Below are 19,307 nucleotides of genomic sequence, written 5' to 3' on the forward strand. Positions count from 1 at the left end.
TTCCCTTCCATTCTGTTGTACATTCTATTTTACGTTGTGTTATCATCTTGATGAATATTGCATTTGCCATCACACAATTGTAAATTGATCAAGTTTTTAATTTCTAGAAGTATAAGTTACCAAACTTGGTCTTGAAGTTCCAATTTTCAACATTTTCCTTTAAGAAAAAGGAAGTGACCTTCCTTCAACCGAAAATAAAGAACCAAACAAAATAAATACAGTAACTAATTAATTAAGGCTCCCAAACAGCCTAGCACAATTAATCTAGATGCTGACTTTTATCCAGCTGTGGCCTAAGTAGTTATCTCCCACTTATTCTTTCTTGAGATCTGCAGCTATATTGTAGCTAACATCCATTTTCTTTCGCGCCCCCTCCTGAATCTTATCCATTACGTCAACCCTTCTTCAACGATCAGAAGGGATTGCGGAATTCCCCTTCTTAAGCAGACTGATGCATTCATCAAGTTATTTCTACATAATTATCTGGTTTCTAATTCCATTTCTGTTTGGATCTGGATCATCTAGTTCAGATTCATCCGCACAAAGCTCACTTGATTCCTTACTTCAGCAATATGCTTTCAGGGAATTGGCAGGGAAAAGAACCAGAAATGGTGTTCCTTACGACGCGTATGTTCCTTCCAGTTTGACAGGGGTTAAAGTTTCAGCCATGATTCTTAAAACACACAGCTTAAAACGGAAAGTCTGTGGCTATTATAAAAATTTCTTCATCCCATCCGGGATCATAGAGGAGCCTTATGTAAAGAAACTTGTTCTGGTTTACCAAAACTTGGCTAATTGGTCATCCTTTTATTATCCTTTGCCTGGTTACACTTATTTGGCACCAGTTTTCGGAATCTTGGCTTATGATGCACATAATTTGTATGCCAAATATCTACGAGACTTGGATATACAAGCATTGGAAGATCCTATTTCCATCAAGTTTCCTTATATGCAGCCAGCACCTGAGGGGTCTTTCCCCAAATGTGTTTACTTCTACTTGAATAATTTTGTCGAATTTGGCCATGTTAAGGATGGAAATATTTGTGAAACAAGAATGCAAGGCCATTTTTCTATAGTTGCTGAGGTGAAAGTTGCTCCAAGTCCTCCTCCTAAAGCCAATGACACTGCCCCAAGTCCTTCTCCTATTGCCAATGAAACTGCCCCAAGTCCTTCTCCTAGTGCCAATGATACTGCCCCAAGTCCTTCTCCTAGCGCCAATGATACTGCCCCAAGTCCTTCTCCTAGTGCCAATGATACTGCCCCAAGTCCTTCTCCTAGTGCCAATGAAACAGCCCCAAGTCCTTCTCCTAGTGCCAATGATAATGCCCCAAGTCCTACTCCTACACCTGATGAAGATAATCATCAAAAGATCAACTCTAAAACGTGGACGATTTCATCGGTGTTTCTATTTTTTTCTCTCACAGGAATATTGTTTGTTGTTGTAAACAAGTCTGGATTATTGGAAATAAGACAGAGATTGTATGATTCAGCAGTAGTTGTTGTGCCCTTGTTAGGGAAAACAGAGGTTCCATTGCCATTGGAAACTCCAACTAGACCATTGCCGGAGAACGACTATGTGCTTTAAGTAGCAACACCAATTTTTTTGTGGCTTGCATACTTAGGTACAACTTTCAAGAAACTTTTACCTATCAATATAATTTAATCTGTTATAACAAGTTAGTATATATTCTATTTTCTAGGTTACTAGATTGCATGTGTTATAAGTAATCTGTTGTTGTAGGTAGCTTAACTTGATAGTGTAAAAAGTGTATATATGGCCACTATGTCAACAGACACAACTTGAATTTTATATACATTAGGTTATAAAATGGGGTGTGACTGCATAATATATATCAATTCTAAAGTACAATTTCGTTATCTGTTAGCTTGATCGTGTGTTTGAGTTAAATTTAGTTTGCAATACATTGGCTCAAAAAAACATGAATGCGTACTTGTTGTGTTGTCATTCTGTTTAAGCAAATTACTTGACTTGGAGTGTTGTGATTTCCCCTCTTAATCATGATCACCTTGGAACAACTTGATCAAATTGTCTTATCAAGAAATGTACTGATCAACAAAATCGCCTTCAATTTCTCCAATTTATCATTTATACATTTTTGTAGCTCTTTGCAATCAACACCACATCTTTGAAAATCATGTGACACAACGAAGTAAAATAAATAGGCCATTTTTCGACAGAGAACCTTGCATTTGCATCTTCTTGTAGCATGTTGCATTAAAAGGAAGAAACCAAAAATCAGGCTCTAAAATATTTGCAGGTTCATAATATGAGATTTTAATTTCCTCTGTTTTCTGATTAAACCCTGCAGTTCTTGCTGGTTTTTTAGCACTATTTGAGAATATCCAATGTGCAATACAATTGATTCCAAGCAAGATTAGCTGCTCGTTTCGGGTTCAGTTAAAACTATACCACAACGAAACAAGACAATACAATCAAAGTTTATGTTAGTCTTATACTGCAGGGCCATAGTTTTTTCGTCTTAAGATCATCACGGATCCTAATATTAACACTATCGTGTTTAACTCCACTAAAATAGGAAGAGTTGTGTATCTACCACAATATCAGTTTCGTTATATTCTCAAACCTAACTGCAATCGCAAAGTTCATCAAGATGGCAACGTTACATGTTTTGATTCAGCATAGCGGAGAATCGGAGGTATGCAACAGGTTTGTGGATTATATCCAGGGGCGGCAGGCAAGGCTTGTAAAAAAGTCCTTGGCCTTAGGCCCCCAATTTTAGGGGCCCTCATTTTTTAGTTAATTAGGTAGGATTAAATTAAAAATATATATATTAGAACTAAGACAATAAATGCAATGGCCCCATTTTTTAGTTAATTAGGAAAGATTAAATTTTTTTTTAAAAAAATTGTTAGAGCTAAGTCAATAAGTCTAAACGGCTAAATGAAGTGATAGTCATAGATATGACTATGACTTTTTAACTTTCCCATAAAAAATTGAAAAGTTGTGTACTTTTTTTTCAACTTACAAGTTATCTTCTTTTTTTACCTTATTTTTTTTCTAATTTTATTTTTATATATTCTATCCTCCTCCCTTCTATTTCTTCTCACTTTCTCTTTTCTAATCTTACATCTCTCTCTTATTCAAAGCTAAAAAAAATTTACTTGTTCTATTGATAATTTATATTTTAAATTTGGAGAAAATTATATTGCAGCAACCCGATTCATTTTCGGAAATCAAGTCTTCATAGCTTTTGAATTTGGTAATATCATTCTAATTTCTAATATTATTTTTGTTTTGTGTCTTATGTTTATTATATTTTTTATTTGATATTGTAAATAGTGTTTAAAATATTTGTTAGATTTTAATATGTCAACTAGAAAATATGAATCCGGTCATTCAAAACTTAAAAGAAAAAGAAAAGTCGATAACTTGATAAAATCTCAAAAAGGTGCTCTTGATAAATTTTTGGAAAACAATGATAAAATTAAATCAAAAAAGGTAGGGGAATGCTCTTTAGAAGAACAAGTTACAAACTTAGTTGAAGTTGAGTTAGATAATGATATAAACCAAAAAGAAGAAGAAGGAGAGGAAGTTAGTGAAAAGTCGGATGTAGATTCCCAAGAAAATCAAGAACTCATAAATGAATTAAATAATCATACTCCTAAAAATATCTATGATCCTAGTCAATGGAATATTGTTGATACAAAGTTAAGAGACTTTTTAGTAGAAAAGGGACCAATTAGAATTACCGACACATGTTTTCCAAAGGATAAATTTTTAAGGCACTTTTCTACTACATATTATTTTCAAAAGTTGGCAAATGGAGAAAGACATGAAAGAAGATGGTTAGTTTATTCCAAAGATTTGAATAAGGTATTTTGTTTTTGTTGTAAGTTATTTAATACGACCTTTAATGCAAAGAATAATAAGTTAGCTAATGAAGGTAGTAGAGATTGGAAAAATCTTACTACTAAGCTTAGAACCCATGAAACAACTAGCCAACATATTATTAATATGAGTTCATGGATTGATTTAGAATTTAGATTGCGTAATAATAAAACAATCGATAAAAACATTCAAGACCAAATTAATAGAGATAGAGAACATTGGAAAAATGTATTGTCAGGAATTATTTCCGTCATAAAAACTTTTGGAAGAAATAATTTGGCATTTAGGGGGAAAAATGAAAAAATCTATCAAGAAAATAACGGAAATTTCTTGAGTCTTATTGAAATGATTGCAGAATTTGATCCAATTATGCAAAAACATATTCGACGAATCAAACATGATGAAATTCATAATCATTATCTTGGACATAATATACAAAATGAATTAATAAATTTATTGGCAAGTGAAATTAAGAACAAGATTATTGAAAAAGTTATAAAAACAAAGTATTTCTCTATCATACTTGATTGCACGCCAGATACAAGTCATCAAGACCAAATGTCTTTTATAATACGGAGTGTAGATATTTCGAAAACTCCAATAAATGTAACCGAATATTTCTTATAATTCTTAAAAGTGGATGATACAAGTGGAAAAGGTCTTTTTGAAGTTATTTTAGATGAAATAAAATGTATTGGACTTGATATTGATAATTTAAGAGGACAAGGATATGATAATGGGTCTAATATGAAGGGAAAACACCAAGGAGTGCAAAAAGACTTCTTGATATAAATCCTAGATCATTTTATACACCATGTGGTTGTCATAATCTAAATTTGGTACTTTGTGATATGGTTAATTCTTGTACGAAAGCTATATCATTCTTTGGAGTGGTACAACGTATATATTCACTATTTTCTTCGTCTACTAAGCGGTGGAAAATTTTAAAAGATAGTGTACCTAGTTTAACTCTTAAATCATTGTCACAAACACGGTGGGAAAGTCGTATTGAAAGTGTTAAAGCAATAAGATTTCAAACTCCACAAATAAGAGATGCTTTATTTAAATTAGAAGAAGTTAGTGATGATCCAAAAATTAAAAGTGAAGCTAATTGTTTAGCAATTTTTGAGCTTGAAAATTTTGAATTTTTATTGGGTATGACTATTTGGTATGATGTTATTTGCTGTAAATTCAATTAGCAAAAGTTTACAATCAAAAGATATGCATATTGATGTCGCTATAGATCAATTAAGAGGTTTAATTTCTTTTTTTAAAACATATAGAGAAGAAGGATTTACAAGTGCTATGATTTCGGCTAAGGAAATTGCATTAGAGATGAATATTGAACCCGTATTTCGTAAGAAACGTGTAATTTATAGAAAAAACAATTTGATGAGAATGGTGATAATGAAATCACAAGATCTCTTGAAGAATCATTTAGAGTTGATTACTTCTTATACATAGTAGACCAAGCCATCTTTTCACTTCAAAATAGATTTGAACAATTTGAAGTATATGAAAATATTTTTGGTTTTCTATTTAGTGGGAAAAAATTGAGATCATTAGATGATGAGAATTTTAAAAAATATTGTTTTAATCTTGAATGTTCCTTAAAACATAATACTCACTCCGATATTGACGGTTTAGACTTATTTTCTGAATTAAAAGTGTTAAGGGAAATCATAAAAGTAGAAGACAATACTCTAATTGAGATACTCAATCAAATAAAAAGACTTGATTCTTTTCCAAAGCTTACATTGCTTATAGAATAATGTTAACAATTCCCGTAACAGTCGCCTCAGCCGAAAGAAGTTTTTCAAAAATTAAAAATAATAAAATCTTATTTAAGATCGACAATGTCTCAAGAAAGATTAAGTGGTTTGACTATATTATCGATTGAAAAGGAATTATTAGAAGAGATTGACTACACAAAAATTATTAACAACTTTGTATCTCAAAAAGCTAGAAAAATAGATTTAAAATAAAAACATTTATAATTTTTTTTAAGGCCTCTAGTTTGATTTTGGCCTTAGGCCATCAATGGGTTTGAGCCGCCCCTGATTATATCATGGAAGTGTAGAGAGAATAGCAAAAGAAAAGTTCTGTTAGCTCAAGATCGTTAACTAGGATCAAAAGATGTTGGAAATGAGAATGAGAATTTTGGTAGAGAAGATGAATTCAGCTTAATCAAAAATAAGAATTACAAGACAAATCTATTTTTTTTAATCACAGAAAAGAGAGCATTATAAAAACGTAGCCCAGTAATAACTCAAAGAAAACACAAGCTAACATCACCTTATAAGAAGAACAAAAGGAAATCTTGAAGGTTTTTTCATCAATGAGTTATATATTTTGGAACTATATGAACCAATCATTACAAGCAATTTTGCAATGCTTAAAGTTGTCCCGTCTGGGTGAAATTCAACTTCATTTACCACCACAACCCATAATAAGCACATCATCACGAGAATCAGTACAATCACTCCACCGGCTATGTATAAGTTAGCACAAATCAAACATCACAAATCAAACATCTATGAACTAATTCGAGACAGTTTCAAGTAAACTTAGTGATCAATACCTTGAATAATAGACAACAAAATGAGATTTCAAAGAAAAAACTTCAAAGTATGACGAAGGTACGTAGAAATGATCACTCACATTTGATAATTAAGAATCTAGATGAACTCCAAAAATATTCCACGTGAGCCGAGGTTGTCTCTCATCATAATCAAATACTCTATGCAAGAGGACTGCATATAGTAGCAGAATTAGTGTATGATGAAGAACCAACAGTTGGAAACCTTTTATGATCTGTTATATATCCTAATGAGTACATGGGTGTATTTTTGAAAGTTTATTGATGAAGTTTTTTAACCTTCGCTTTCATTTTCTTCATGTTGAAGCTGCGTAGCAATACTTTTGCACCTGCTATATTTGTTGTGAAATCATGTATCTAAGTACTCTATCAATCAAACTTAACATATTTTTAATAGCAGAAGAGAGCTCTTCGTATGTGGTCTGTGGACTAGGTTCTTAGGTCCATTTTCCTTAACTAAGGAGCACTATCCATGCTAACCTATGCCCTGAAATTAGTTAAAGATCAGGATACAAGACACTAAATCCACCTCACTTCTTCCTTTTAAGATATACATATAACGTGTTTGAACAAGCTCTTCAGACAAAATAAGTGTTTTTGTAGAGTAGCAGAAGTTGTTTTCCAGAACCTAATAAAAGTAGTTTTTCCTCAAAAGTGCATCTTTGAAAAGCACTTTTGAGAAAAATACACTCAGACACTTTTTTAATGTTTGGTCAAACACAAACTGTTTCTCTCCAAAAGTACTTTTGGATCCAAAAGCATTTCTTTTAAAAATAAGAAGATTTTAAAAGTTTGGCCTAACAAACTAATTACTTTGTGGGAAGGGAAACTCCTTTTGAATCTCTTCTTTTATTTTCATGATGAAAACTATACATATGAATCAATTTAATTACATTCTGTGGTTTCAAAGGTTCGATGAAATGCCTAAATGACTTGAACATCTATATAGCTGTTAACATGAATTCCTATTATCGTTATGGTTATAGATTGAAGCTGCAGAGAAGTGTGTTTGATCGCCATGATATGCAAAGGATTGAAATCAAGGTATGTAAGGCTAAACCCGTTTTCACCGCTATGTAAGACTGGGCACCGGACCGGAATGGGACCACCGGACCGGAACGAACCGGTACCGGACCGGAACGGGACGGTTTGACCGGGTTGTTGACCGGTACCGGGATGAACCGGACCGGAATTACCGGGATGGAGGCTCAGTTCCGTCCCGTCCCACTATATACCGGGATAGAACCGGGACGGACCGGAATGGACCGGAACGGAACGGAACGGGATAAACGGGATGACACATATAGCTATTTCAAAAAATAATTATTTTTTTTGAGTAATTTTGAATTACGAAAATTCGAATGTTTTTTTTATTTTTCTAAGTTATATTATTTTATAGTATTTAAGTTTTAAAATTTATAATAATTTTACTTAAGTTTATTTTAAAGATTTTTTTTAAAATTTTTACGTATATAAGTTGTAAGTTAAGTTTAATAAAGTTTTTTTTTTAGTTTTTGAGCTTATGTAGTTATGTTATAAGTTTTAAAGATTTGAATCTTTTGAAGTTTATAAGTTATTAAGTTATACTTATAACTTGTAAGTTAAATAACGTAAGTTTGTAATTTTAAAAAAATTAAATAAACAAAAAAGAAATGCTAATAAAAGTAAATAATGACAAAAATATTATTTTTTATTTTAATTAAAAATGATTTACCGGGACCGGACCGGTACCGGACCGGACCGGAACGGAACCGGAATGAACCGGGATGAACCGGTACCGGTATACCGGTACCAAATCATGGTACCGTTCCGTTCCGTGTACCGGTTCAATGTATCCCATCCCGTCCCGAATACTACCGGACCGGAACGGACCGGAATGGTACCGGAACGGACCGGAATAGTACCGGTACAACCCGTTCCGGTGCCCAGCCTTACCGCTATGGCATGACCTCCCAGTAATATTCAGATGTCTATGCATTGATCAGACTCCATATACCTACAAAGTTTTACTTGATATTTCTGAAGTTATCCTGTGTATCCAGGACTTCGAGATATGGGTGCACCTATTATAAAAAAGTTGATCGGTTTGACATTTAAGTTCTTATCATTGAAAACAACTAAAATTCTAAAATTATATGTCTAAAAATAAAGCACCTAAAGTGCTGTCAATAACTACTTAGGGAGGTGTTACCCAATTTTAGAAAGAAAAATAAAACAAGATAGAAAATTCAAATTTCTAACCTCACTTCGAGAGGTACACCCAGTCATCATCGCATTATATGATAATTCGAGTGTGGGTTCACCCATCTATATTTTTTTAAAAAAATTATAAAATATAACACTACTATATATGATTTCGGAAGGAAAGCGTGAATTCACGTGAACAGGTGACCCCTCCTACGTACACCCTGTCATCATACCTAAGTTACGAGTCACAAAAGATATTAAAAGCTATGTTTTTTTGCTATTAAGCCACAAAACAGATTTGATTCATGCAATTAAGTTCCACCATAGAAATGATGTGACAATTTATTAATGGTAGTAGTTTAATTATCGCTAAATATGTAATTTTAGAGGCAATTAACACTCTTTATAAATATTCCTAAAGCCTAGAGCGATATTAAATCTAATGACAATCAATTAATGTTAGTAAAAGTTTTATCATTTTTTGTTAATGTATATATATTGACGCGAATGTAACATAGAGAAAGCCAATGAATGGCTAGGAAAGTGGCATCTTCTTGGAGTCTGAAAGGGACAGAGTTGACACCAGTTAAGTTACATAATTAATCAAGTAGCAGCAAATAGGGTTGAACTTGTGAGCCCTTAAACAAAACAAGTTGATTCATCATTGCATTGATTCCTAACGTATGACAACAACTCACATGTATACCTCATCTTTGTCTCTTCCTTAGATTTCAACACTTAATTTAATTAACATCAAATTTATATTCTTAATTACTAATCTTAAGCTCAGATATCCATAACTAACTAGTCTTCCTTCCTGCAAGATAACTAAACACAGACAGAGCATGTGGAAAACTAAAGCAGAAATTTAATTAGGTTGCCTTTTTATTTAGTTAAAGTTGATTAGGTGCCGTTCACAGGGGAATTTGCTTACTTTTTATGATTAGAAAATGAGAAATTAGCGAACAAAATTTCACATTCACGATAAAAATTTCATGCTAATCTCATTTAATTATGAACAAATGATGAGCTATAAAAAAAAATTAGCTAGGAGTGTTTAAGCGACGAATAGCTAGGAATTACCGATTAATTCCGTAGCTAATTCCATATTTAATTTGTTGTAATATAATTTGTTGTCCTGGTCGTTTCAAAGACCGGGGTAATTTATAAGTTCAACATAATTCAATAGTATTGGTCAAGTCTTTGCAATTGTATTAAAAAACAGCTAACATGTAAATATTCAATTAGCTATTTTTTTAGACTTTTAAAACTTATAAACTCAAAATCTTAACTCTCCTCTACTTTTAAAGTCCTTTTTTTTTTCTGGTCTAATGGCCACGAGTCATCCACCAGATTTGGTTTCGTGTCTCCTTATAAATCAAGGATACAATAGTACGAGTCTGTAGAACAGATCCTGTTCAAGTAAGGTGTCTCTACTTTCAAAGTCCAAGACGAAAAGTAAAGTTAAAAATAATAATGGTAGCATATAGTATAAAATTAGTATATCTAATTATAAGGTACTCAGATGACACATGGAATAGTGTCTAAAGAAAACGACATGGTCAATTAATTAAGACAGAAGTTAACAGCTTGCATATAATCAGGTCATTATTAATCGAACCAATAGATAACGTTGACACAATTTTATATGTATTTTTCATCTTGATTACCTCAAATTTGCATGTGCAACAGAAGAGCAACTCCTTGACTTCTCTCATGGTTTGTGTCGTACATTACCGACGGAGCCAAAAAATTTAGTTTATGATTATAAATCACAATCGTTAGTTTCTCAAGCTATGAATAATGCTTAAATATAAATATAAATTTGAACCGAAGCTAATGCATTATGTTGATCCCGCAATTTGCATTGTGGCTCAGTCTATATACTTGTGTGGCCACTAGCCGGCACCATCAAATTCAGCTAAAGTTAGCTAATACTGGCCCTCATTAAGAAATATTTCTAATATTTCCTTATTTTTGTAAATTTTTTATATGCAAGTCTAAAGGAAGAAGTTCTATGATGGTTTATGACAAACTAATAAATATATGATATGTGTCATTTTCTTACCTATAAATATTTAATCACTTACATTAAATGGAAGTCATGGACGTGGTGGGGTTAAGTGTGTGATTCATGAAGCATTTGTTGTTGAAGGAAATGTCATCCTCTTTTTATTTTATTTTTTGATATTCTATTTGATGTCCGAAGCCCCTTATTTGGGAGTAACAGTACTCCACCAAGATATTATTCATATCTAAAACTTAAACTCTTGATACTTTTCACTATGAATGAAACAGTTCTACCACAGCACCATAATTCACGTTGGTGAAACTTTTGTGTGTCATAGCCTCATAGGGAAAGAGAAAGATAGGGAGCAGACAAAGAGCATCTTTACTTGGATTGAGTGGGGACACAAAAGATAAATAAAAGTTAAGAATAGCAGAGTTGCAAAGATAGTAAGTATAGGGGAAAGTACAAAGAAAAAGAGTGTTGTAGATTTGTCCTTATTTTTGGCCGATCCAACATAAGTGCAAGTGCCCCTAATTATCTGTCAGCGCTAACCTCGCACCCCATCACCCCTCTCGTATTTTCCGGTCAAATCATGTGCTTTCCCATAAACATTTTTTTTTAATCACCAAGGAGCGGAGCTAGACTAAAATTTAAATTATTTTACGAAATTTTGTAACTTTCATTAAAATTTCTTATTTGTCATTAAGAAAAATTCAGAAACTTATTTTGAATCTTGAAATTCAAATTTTGACTCGGTTTATGAAAGTCAAAAACAGCTCAACTCTATATTCAAATTTGTGGATTTTGTACTTCAAAAAGAGTCAATAGACATCGCTTGTCGTTGGATTATATTAATTAGCAGCAACCTTGTATTTTCTTTGTTCTCCTTACTGGTCAATGTTTATTCATAAATCATGTACTTGGAAAGTCAAGTTAATTTTATTTGTATTAATAATCATCATAATCCCTAGAAGAGCAACTTATATAATAAATTGAAGAAATGAAAGTGGCAACTGGAGTTACACAGAGTTATAATAAGTAAATAATTATGCAATGAGCTAGACCAAAGGCAGATCACGGGGGAAATTAATTAAATGATGAGATGTAGAAGATGAAGTTACAAAAGACCCGCAAGAAAAGGGGGATTTGATATTTTTGATATATAATGGACCACAGTTTGCTAAAACTGAGGAAAATTAAACAATTTCACACCACTTGAGAAGAGTTTGCACAAAATTCATACATATAATGGTGCATGTGGTTATTGGAAAATGAAAGTGTCCACCCCCCACCCCCCACCCCCACACACACTTTTACCTGTCTCAACTTATTTGTCGTATTTTTCTTTCTCACACTTTTAAGAAAACAATAATTAAAAAGATTTTTTTTTCTCTATTTATATGTCATCTTTTCATAATTGAGATGTTTGTAGTGTTCAAGAACAATAACTACATATTAAAAGTAAAATGGAAAAAATAATAATTTTTTCATAAACTTCGAAAATACTTAACAAATAATTTGAGATAATTATAGTATTCGAAAATTACGATAAATAATTTGAGATAAAAGGAAATATAAATTAAAGTTTCATTTAATTTTGTGGTTTCTCATATTTGGATTTTTTTTCTTCTAAAAAACAAATGGTACTAGCATAAAACAAATGACAGCTAGTAAGTAGCAACATATATGTAAGAACACAACGTTGCAATATGCAAATACTCCGTTTTTTCATTTCCTTTTTATTCTGTATTTGATATTCATTTTGGGACTCGACTAATTTAAATTTACATAGAAAAGCTAAGTCACACTCTGAAGAATACTAAAATTCTCTCTATTAAAAGCGACTAAATTCATATTCAAGAAATAAACTCGTAACTTCTAATTAGAAATAAAGAAGTATTTACTGTTCGATCCAACAGTGATATGTAGTAGTAGTCAAAGATGTATGGTAGGAACATTTAGTTTTGAAGAGAAAATGGAAAAACTTAACCAATCAAGTATAGTATCTACGCATGTGAGAAAGAGAAAGGTTTTTGTTTTCTTGTTAGTCAACGAAAATGAATAAAGTTTTATGGGTCGAGACAGGCCAACGAAATGGACACGAGGTATATTAAATACCAAGTGAGGGATCTAAGGTTTCTACAACTAAACATTTTACATGACCATATGAGAAACATGAAACTCTAAAAATAAAAATAAAATACTTTTACTAATTAAGGACATAGAATTGATAAACCATTTTTTCTCACTTGATGTTTGGTAATCATATTAAAATCCTGATTAATTTGAATTTATATATTGTGTAAGGTCTATTATATTAAATTAAAAGAGGAAATATACTTTCTATTAGTTTATTTTCTTCACATATTCAGAAGTTGAACATAGACCGCTAATTAAAAGTGGAAATAGCATTTATTCGTCCGCCACAATCCAATTAAACATGTCAAAATAAACCTAACACCTTGTGATTTTCATCTAACTCCTATAGAAGAGTATATTTACTAATAACAATAGGAGACTCAATAGAATAACCAAATCATATAAAAGAATCTTGATCTTTTTTAAAAGAGTCAAAATATAAAATAATGCCATAAAATGATATAGAACCAAATGAGTAAACCTTAATTAATTTCCTAATTGTATGCACCACATGGAGGGAGAAACAAAGACAATACTCACTATAGCATCTAATATTTACACCAAACAAATAATTTCACTTGCTACAATGATTAAAAATATATTTTTTGATGTCCAATATTTGCTTTAGAGTCTGACTATTTTAAATTTGTACCACATAGAAACCCATTCAGAGAAAAGTGCTCCCTATCAAAAAAAATTATATACCCAAAACTTGAATCTGAGACATGTGATTAAGAAAAAAGCAGCTCCATCTACTGCACTACATTATTGGTGGCTAAATATGTGCATAAAAAATATGTATCTAAATTGAATGCAAAATAAATTATTTATGGGGAGAGAGAGAAGGGAGGACCCATATTCCACCGCCCATTAGCACGCAGAATATATTACCAAAACCAAACACACATAACCCATTGTATCATATATGGTCGATCTAACTCTCTTCTCATTTTCTTCACCTTAGTTAGCTAAACCCTAACACAAATATACCTTTTTTACTTACTTGTACTTCAATTTTCTTAGCTTCTTCATTCCATTTTTTGAAGAAATTAAGTATAGAATTGAAGTAAAAAAGCTATGGATGATGAAGGAGAGATGTCAAGAAGGCCAAGAGGACGACCCGCTGGATCAAAAAACAAGCCAAAACCACCCATTATCATCAATCGAGACAGCGCCAACGCCCTCCGAACACATATCATCGAAATCGCGGATGGTTGTGATGTAATGGAAAGCGTATCCAATTTTTCGAGAAGAAGACAAAGAGGAGTTTGCATTATGAGTGGAACGGGAAATGTTACTAATGTGAATTTAAAACAACCAGCTTCATCCGGTGAGATTGTAACTCTACATGGTCGATTTGAGATCTTATCTTTATCTGGATCGTTCCTCCCACCACCTGCTCCCCCAGCTGCTTCAGGGTTGACTATTTATTTAGCTGGGGGACAAGGACAAGTGGTGGGAGGAAGCGTGGTTGGCGCGCTTATGGCGTCAGGACCGGTTGTTATTATGGGTGCTTCGTTTAGTAATGCGGCTTATGAAAGGCTACCGTTGGAAGAGGATGATCCGAATAATCATCCTCTTCCAATGCCAGGAGGTCCTCTGGGATCTCCTGGCGGACAACAACAACAATTACTAGGCGGTGACCCATCGATGTTTCATGGGACACCGCCACCAAACCTTCTCAACTCATCAATGCAATTACCTCATGAAGGATATTGGTCAACGGGACGACCTCCTTTCTAACTTGAAGAAACGTATGCGCGTAGCAACGGGTATTATTGTTTGTTGAGTTTTTTTTTTTTTTTTCCTAACTTTTTTTTTTCTATTACATTGAGAGATCAGGAAAATGGAAGGGGGATTATACGAATTGAACTCACACTTATTATGTCGAAGAATTAACTCCTTCCTTCACTCTTAGGAAATATTTTTAGGAAGAGGATTTTTTTCAGGCCGTTGACCATTTGAAGTAAGTTTAATTTGTAGTAATTCTTTCCTTTGAATATTTCTTAGTTTTAATTTACATCTTTTTTGGGACTAGGTTTTTGTATTGTTATTGGTTTAATTAATGATGAAATGCTTGTACTTTGATCAAATTAACTTATTGTAAATTTGATGTTTTCTTGGCGAGTTGTCTCTTGAGCTACTTTCAGACTAAAGCAAGTGTAAAAGAGTTGGGATTTTTAATTTGTGAAGGCTGTATATCTTGTAAGAGATTTACTTGAACAGAAAATTAAGGATACTGCTATTAATTCCATAATCATGATATACTAGATTGCAGTAATGATAACTGATGAATTGAGTACTCATTTTTCAATCGTTTGTTCGGTACCATGAAAAATTTTATTTAGAAAATAACTGATTTCTTACTTATTTTAAGAAATTTGTTTTTCGAAAAATCTTGACCAATGAGGCGTTTAGCCAATTTTGAAAAAAAAAGGGTTATCTTTTTGTTTTCAAAATGAAAAAAATGGTAGTATTTGAAAACTAGAGTTGTGTTTGGCCATTAATATACAAATTGGAATTGGTTTTGAATTATATTGTGAGTAATTTGAAGTGAAAAATAAAAGCTATTTCTTTTGTTTTTTAAATTCCTAAAAAATCAAATTTCCAAAATTTTATGATCAAACATGTTTTTCAGAGTCTCTAGAACAAAAAAAAGAAAAAGTAAAAAAGTTTCATGATCAAACCCAATAAATATGTTACAACTAGTTTGAAATTAACTCTCTCTAACGATGTATTATGTCGAACTACTTCTCGTTAAGTCATGAGTTTTCTGACTACTTCAACGTGTGTGCTTTAGGAGGATTTCAGCTCATAATGTTTCATGGTCAACAATTGATTAATTATTTCTAGGAGGCCATGAAATAACTACTCTTTAATTTAGCATAAGCTTATAATCAGTACTGTTATTTCTGCCATTTTTTGTCTTTCCTAAAGTCACTTTTTGTAAACCCAATTTAATTAACTTTGATTCTTTTTTTTTCTTCCTTTTCTTATCTTGTTTTGATTAAACGAAAATAAAATCCCATAATAAATGAAACCTCACATATATGAAAGAATTCTTTCAGATTTTAAGTTAGAAACAAGATTTTACTACGCTGTAATTGTATCTTGAATTCTTGATCTATTCACCTGTGTTATGAAGATTGCTTTTCATTCTTTTTAAGGTTGCTAAGTTAATGTTCCTATAGAAATAATCATATATTTATAAGCACTAAGCCTTGATCTAATGGACCTCCCCAAATATAATAGGTTTTATTAGGGACTAGGTGAGTATTTAACGAGGCTCGAGAAATCTTAATAACTCAGTCCTATCTTTGTTGGTGAAAGTTTTATTTCCCAATTCCCACCTTGTAGTCACCTCCCATTTCCCTTTCCCCACCCCCATTTCTTTATTTTTTATTTTTTTTAAAAATCGAGCTTAGTCTGTCCTTAGTCCACTCCGGTAATTGAAATTCATGTGAATAATTCTGATTCAACAAGAAATTCAATATATAAACAGTCCAATAATTAGTCATGTTCATCAACTATATTTTGTTTAGCCCGTTTTATTCGATTGGATTTTTCTCCAACCCAAGCTATATAGGTGTGGTGATAGAATTATGAATCTCCCATCATTTGAGTCATATGCAAAGTTTATTTGGAGAAGTAAAATCCACATTTTTTCCCCCTATAAAAGCACAAGTTTGACAATTTGGAGCATTAAATTAGGTAGGTATATAAAGATATTTCATTTATAGATCATTTAAAATAGGAAAATATAGCTAGATATATACATTAGAAGCACTTTCAACTGACTGTTCACCAAGAATTTGTCGTAATACAAACACATGTATGTGCTTTTTCACCATCGAAGAATATGGTGTAGTGGGTGAGGTTGCTCCTTCTTTAATCAGAGGTCTTAGATTGAGCTCGGGGTATAAAAAAATCTTTGATAAGAATCGCTTTTCTCCAAATGCAACCCTACGTGTCGTGAAATTTAGAATGAGACCATACGCAATACGGATCAAGATTAATCGAAATTCAATACAAATATCCAACATCATATTAAGGAAAAATATATGTGATTTCAGCTTGTACATGATGTATGACAGATTTGAGGTTGGCCCATGATAATGAATTTTGGCCTAATTATCTCAACTTTTTGAAACATCTGATTTTATTTTATTTTTACTTTGACATAAAAGTCAAGTCACATTTTAATTAGCAAAAATTGAATTGACGCATGTTTACTTTTGTAATTTCTGTGATATTATTTTACGTCGGTGACTATATGATAAAGTCGTTTAACATTATTATATGATAAAGCGTCCATAAAGAGAAGCTAAGGTAAAGAAAAACTGAAGTTTAATGGATCTTGTGAATCTTCCTTCTTTTCTTTATGTTGACATTTTCTCTTCTTATAATGCCAATAAAAGTCAATAAGCCTTTTCTGCATTATTATTTTCTTTGAAGTAGATTTAGAGGTCATCTGGTGTAAAAATAAGTTATACAAAAATTAGTTAGTTAATTCGTGTGTAGTATTTATTATTCACGTAGTATACATTGGCGATATCTATATAATATTACGACGGGATTAATTTGTTAGTCTACTTGCTAAAAGAAAATTAAAATAGAAAAATTAGATGAAATAATTATTGAATAATTAATTTTTTTATCTAAAATACTTTAATGGACAAATTACTTAACTACACTCCTTTACTTACTTTAATATCCATTTATCCCTACTTATTTAAAAATTTTCAAAAATCTCTTATTTACCTATGTATCCCGTGCACAACGCTATGTATCCCGCTATGTGGAATGTATCAAACGCTATGTATCCCGCTAAGTGGAATGTATCAAACCTAATGTATCCCGTGCACAACGCTATGTATCCCGCTAAGTGGAATGTATCAAACCTAATGTATCCCATGCACAACGCTATGTATCCCGCTATGTGAAATGTATCAAATCTAATGTATCCCGTGCACAACGCTATGTATCCCGCAAACATCATTTTTAAGGGATTTTTGATAAATAGAAAACTAGAATGGATAGGATGTTATTTAGTAATTATAATATGTGGTTCCTATAATTTATACTACTTTAATTAGTATTTATTTACCTAGAATGGTCATTCTGCCCACTTTATTGCTAGGAAGAAGATGCATTAGCCCTTTATTCTTCTTCGAAACTTTGGTCGGCCCACTTTGTTCCATTTTCCTTCTTTCTAATAATAAAAAATTATGGCTATAGCATTTAATTTAAATTAATAGTTTGCTATTTTATATAATTTTTCCTAATAATAAAGCTATGGACATTATCAAGATGCACAATGTAGGAAATTAACATAGAAAAGGAAAAAAAGTCATTGAAGAAGAAAATTGGACAATAGAGTTTTAATATAAAAATGTGAATTATTTCGAATAAATAATATATCAAAATATTCGAAATATGAAGAGTAGCTTATAACTAAAATCTAAAACTGTATAGAAGAGATTTGAGTTGGTCGAAGTTATTATAATGTATAAATATTATATAAACATTGTACAATATATAAATATATATACAACTATGATATATAATTATACATTATATATGTATGATTATACGCTATTTATATAATAAAGATATTAGATATACATACGTCTATTTAATTAAAAAAAATTGTCACCCGTAGAATTATTACATAAGAAGTCATACTAAGATTTGCTTGTTAGGTCCATTAAACTTTTGTGAGATCATATTCGATTCAAATAAAATCGAATAATTCAAGTGGTGCTCCAATAATATCATAGATGCATCAATTTGTTAATGACAGTCAAGATTTTTATAAAAATATATTAATTATTTAAAAATTTTTTTATTAAAAAGTAAAAGAAATTTATAAAACAATTCGTAAGATACAAGTTATGCCTTATAAAACATAAGTTCATTTTCAGAATATTATGCCTTAATAAGTTCATATCCCATAAGGTATACCTACAAAACTAATATAAATAGAGACACAACTTCAATTTTAATTCACACAAAGTTATTCCTTAGGGACATAACTTAGAGGGTGTTTGAATTGACTTAAAAATTGATCAAATATATTTTTAAGTCAGTTTTTTACTTCTAAAAGTGTTTGACAAATATAAAAATAACTTAAAATAAGTTATAAAGTAAACCAAAAGTAGGTCTCCCCTATTTTTTATTTTTAACTTGAAAACTATTTTTTTAAACCAATCCAAACATGCTCTTAATTCTTACATAATTTTTACCGCAAGGAAAAGGTTTTATATCTTGCGGATCATAAACCATACAACTTATGTTATTAGATTAACATAAGGTGAAGTTCTCTAAATCTTAGCCTTTGTAAAATTAGATCGTAGTTAAGAATATTTTGACTCATCACTTCAAATGGAAAATAAAAAACAATTACAAAATAACTATAATTCGTGTAAAAACTTTAATTACATTAAAATTAAAATATTTAAAAAATAGATAAAAATTTATTTAGTTCGACTCACGGAAGG

At 31.5% G+C, this 19,307-nt stretch overlaps 1 protein-coding gene and 1 pseudogene across 1 annotated transcript; one reads left to right on the forward strand and one right to left on the reverse strand.

The window, feature by feature from the left end:
- Positions 1-9,977: 9,977 nt before the first annotated feature.
- On the reverse strand, positions 9,978-10,088 carry LOC125838282 (small nucleolar RNA U3; annotated as a pseudogene).
- Positions 10,089-13,813: 3,725 nt separating this feature from the next.
- On the forward strand, positions 13,814-14,559 carry LOC125838097 (AT-hook motif nuclear-localized protein 22-like). The gene has a single exon (XM_049517153.1). It carries the CDS (start codon positions 13,885-13,887, stop codon positions 14,548-14,550), a length of 666 nt encoding a protein of 221 aa, XP_049373110.1. The 5' UTR covers positions 13,814-13,884; the 3' UTR covers positions 14,551-14,559.
- Positions 14,560-19,307: the final 4,748 nt, after the last annotated feature.

Source organism: Solanum verrucosum, unplaced genomic scaffold (assembly GCF_900185275.1).
Source record: "Solanum verrucosum unplaced genomic scaffold, falcon-dt-bn FXZP01000079.1, whole genome shotgun sequence".
Classification (NCBI taxonomy): Eukaryota; Viridiplantae; Streptophyta; class Magnoliopsida; order Solanales; family Solanaceae; genus Solanum; species Solanum verrucosum.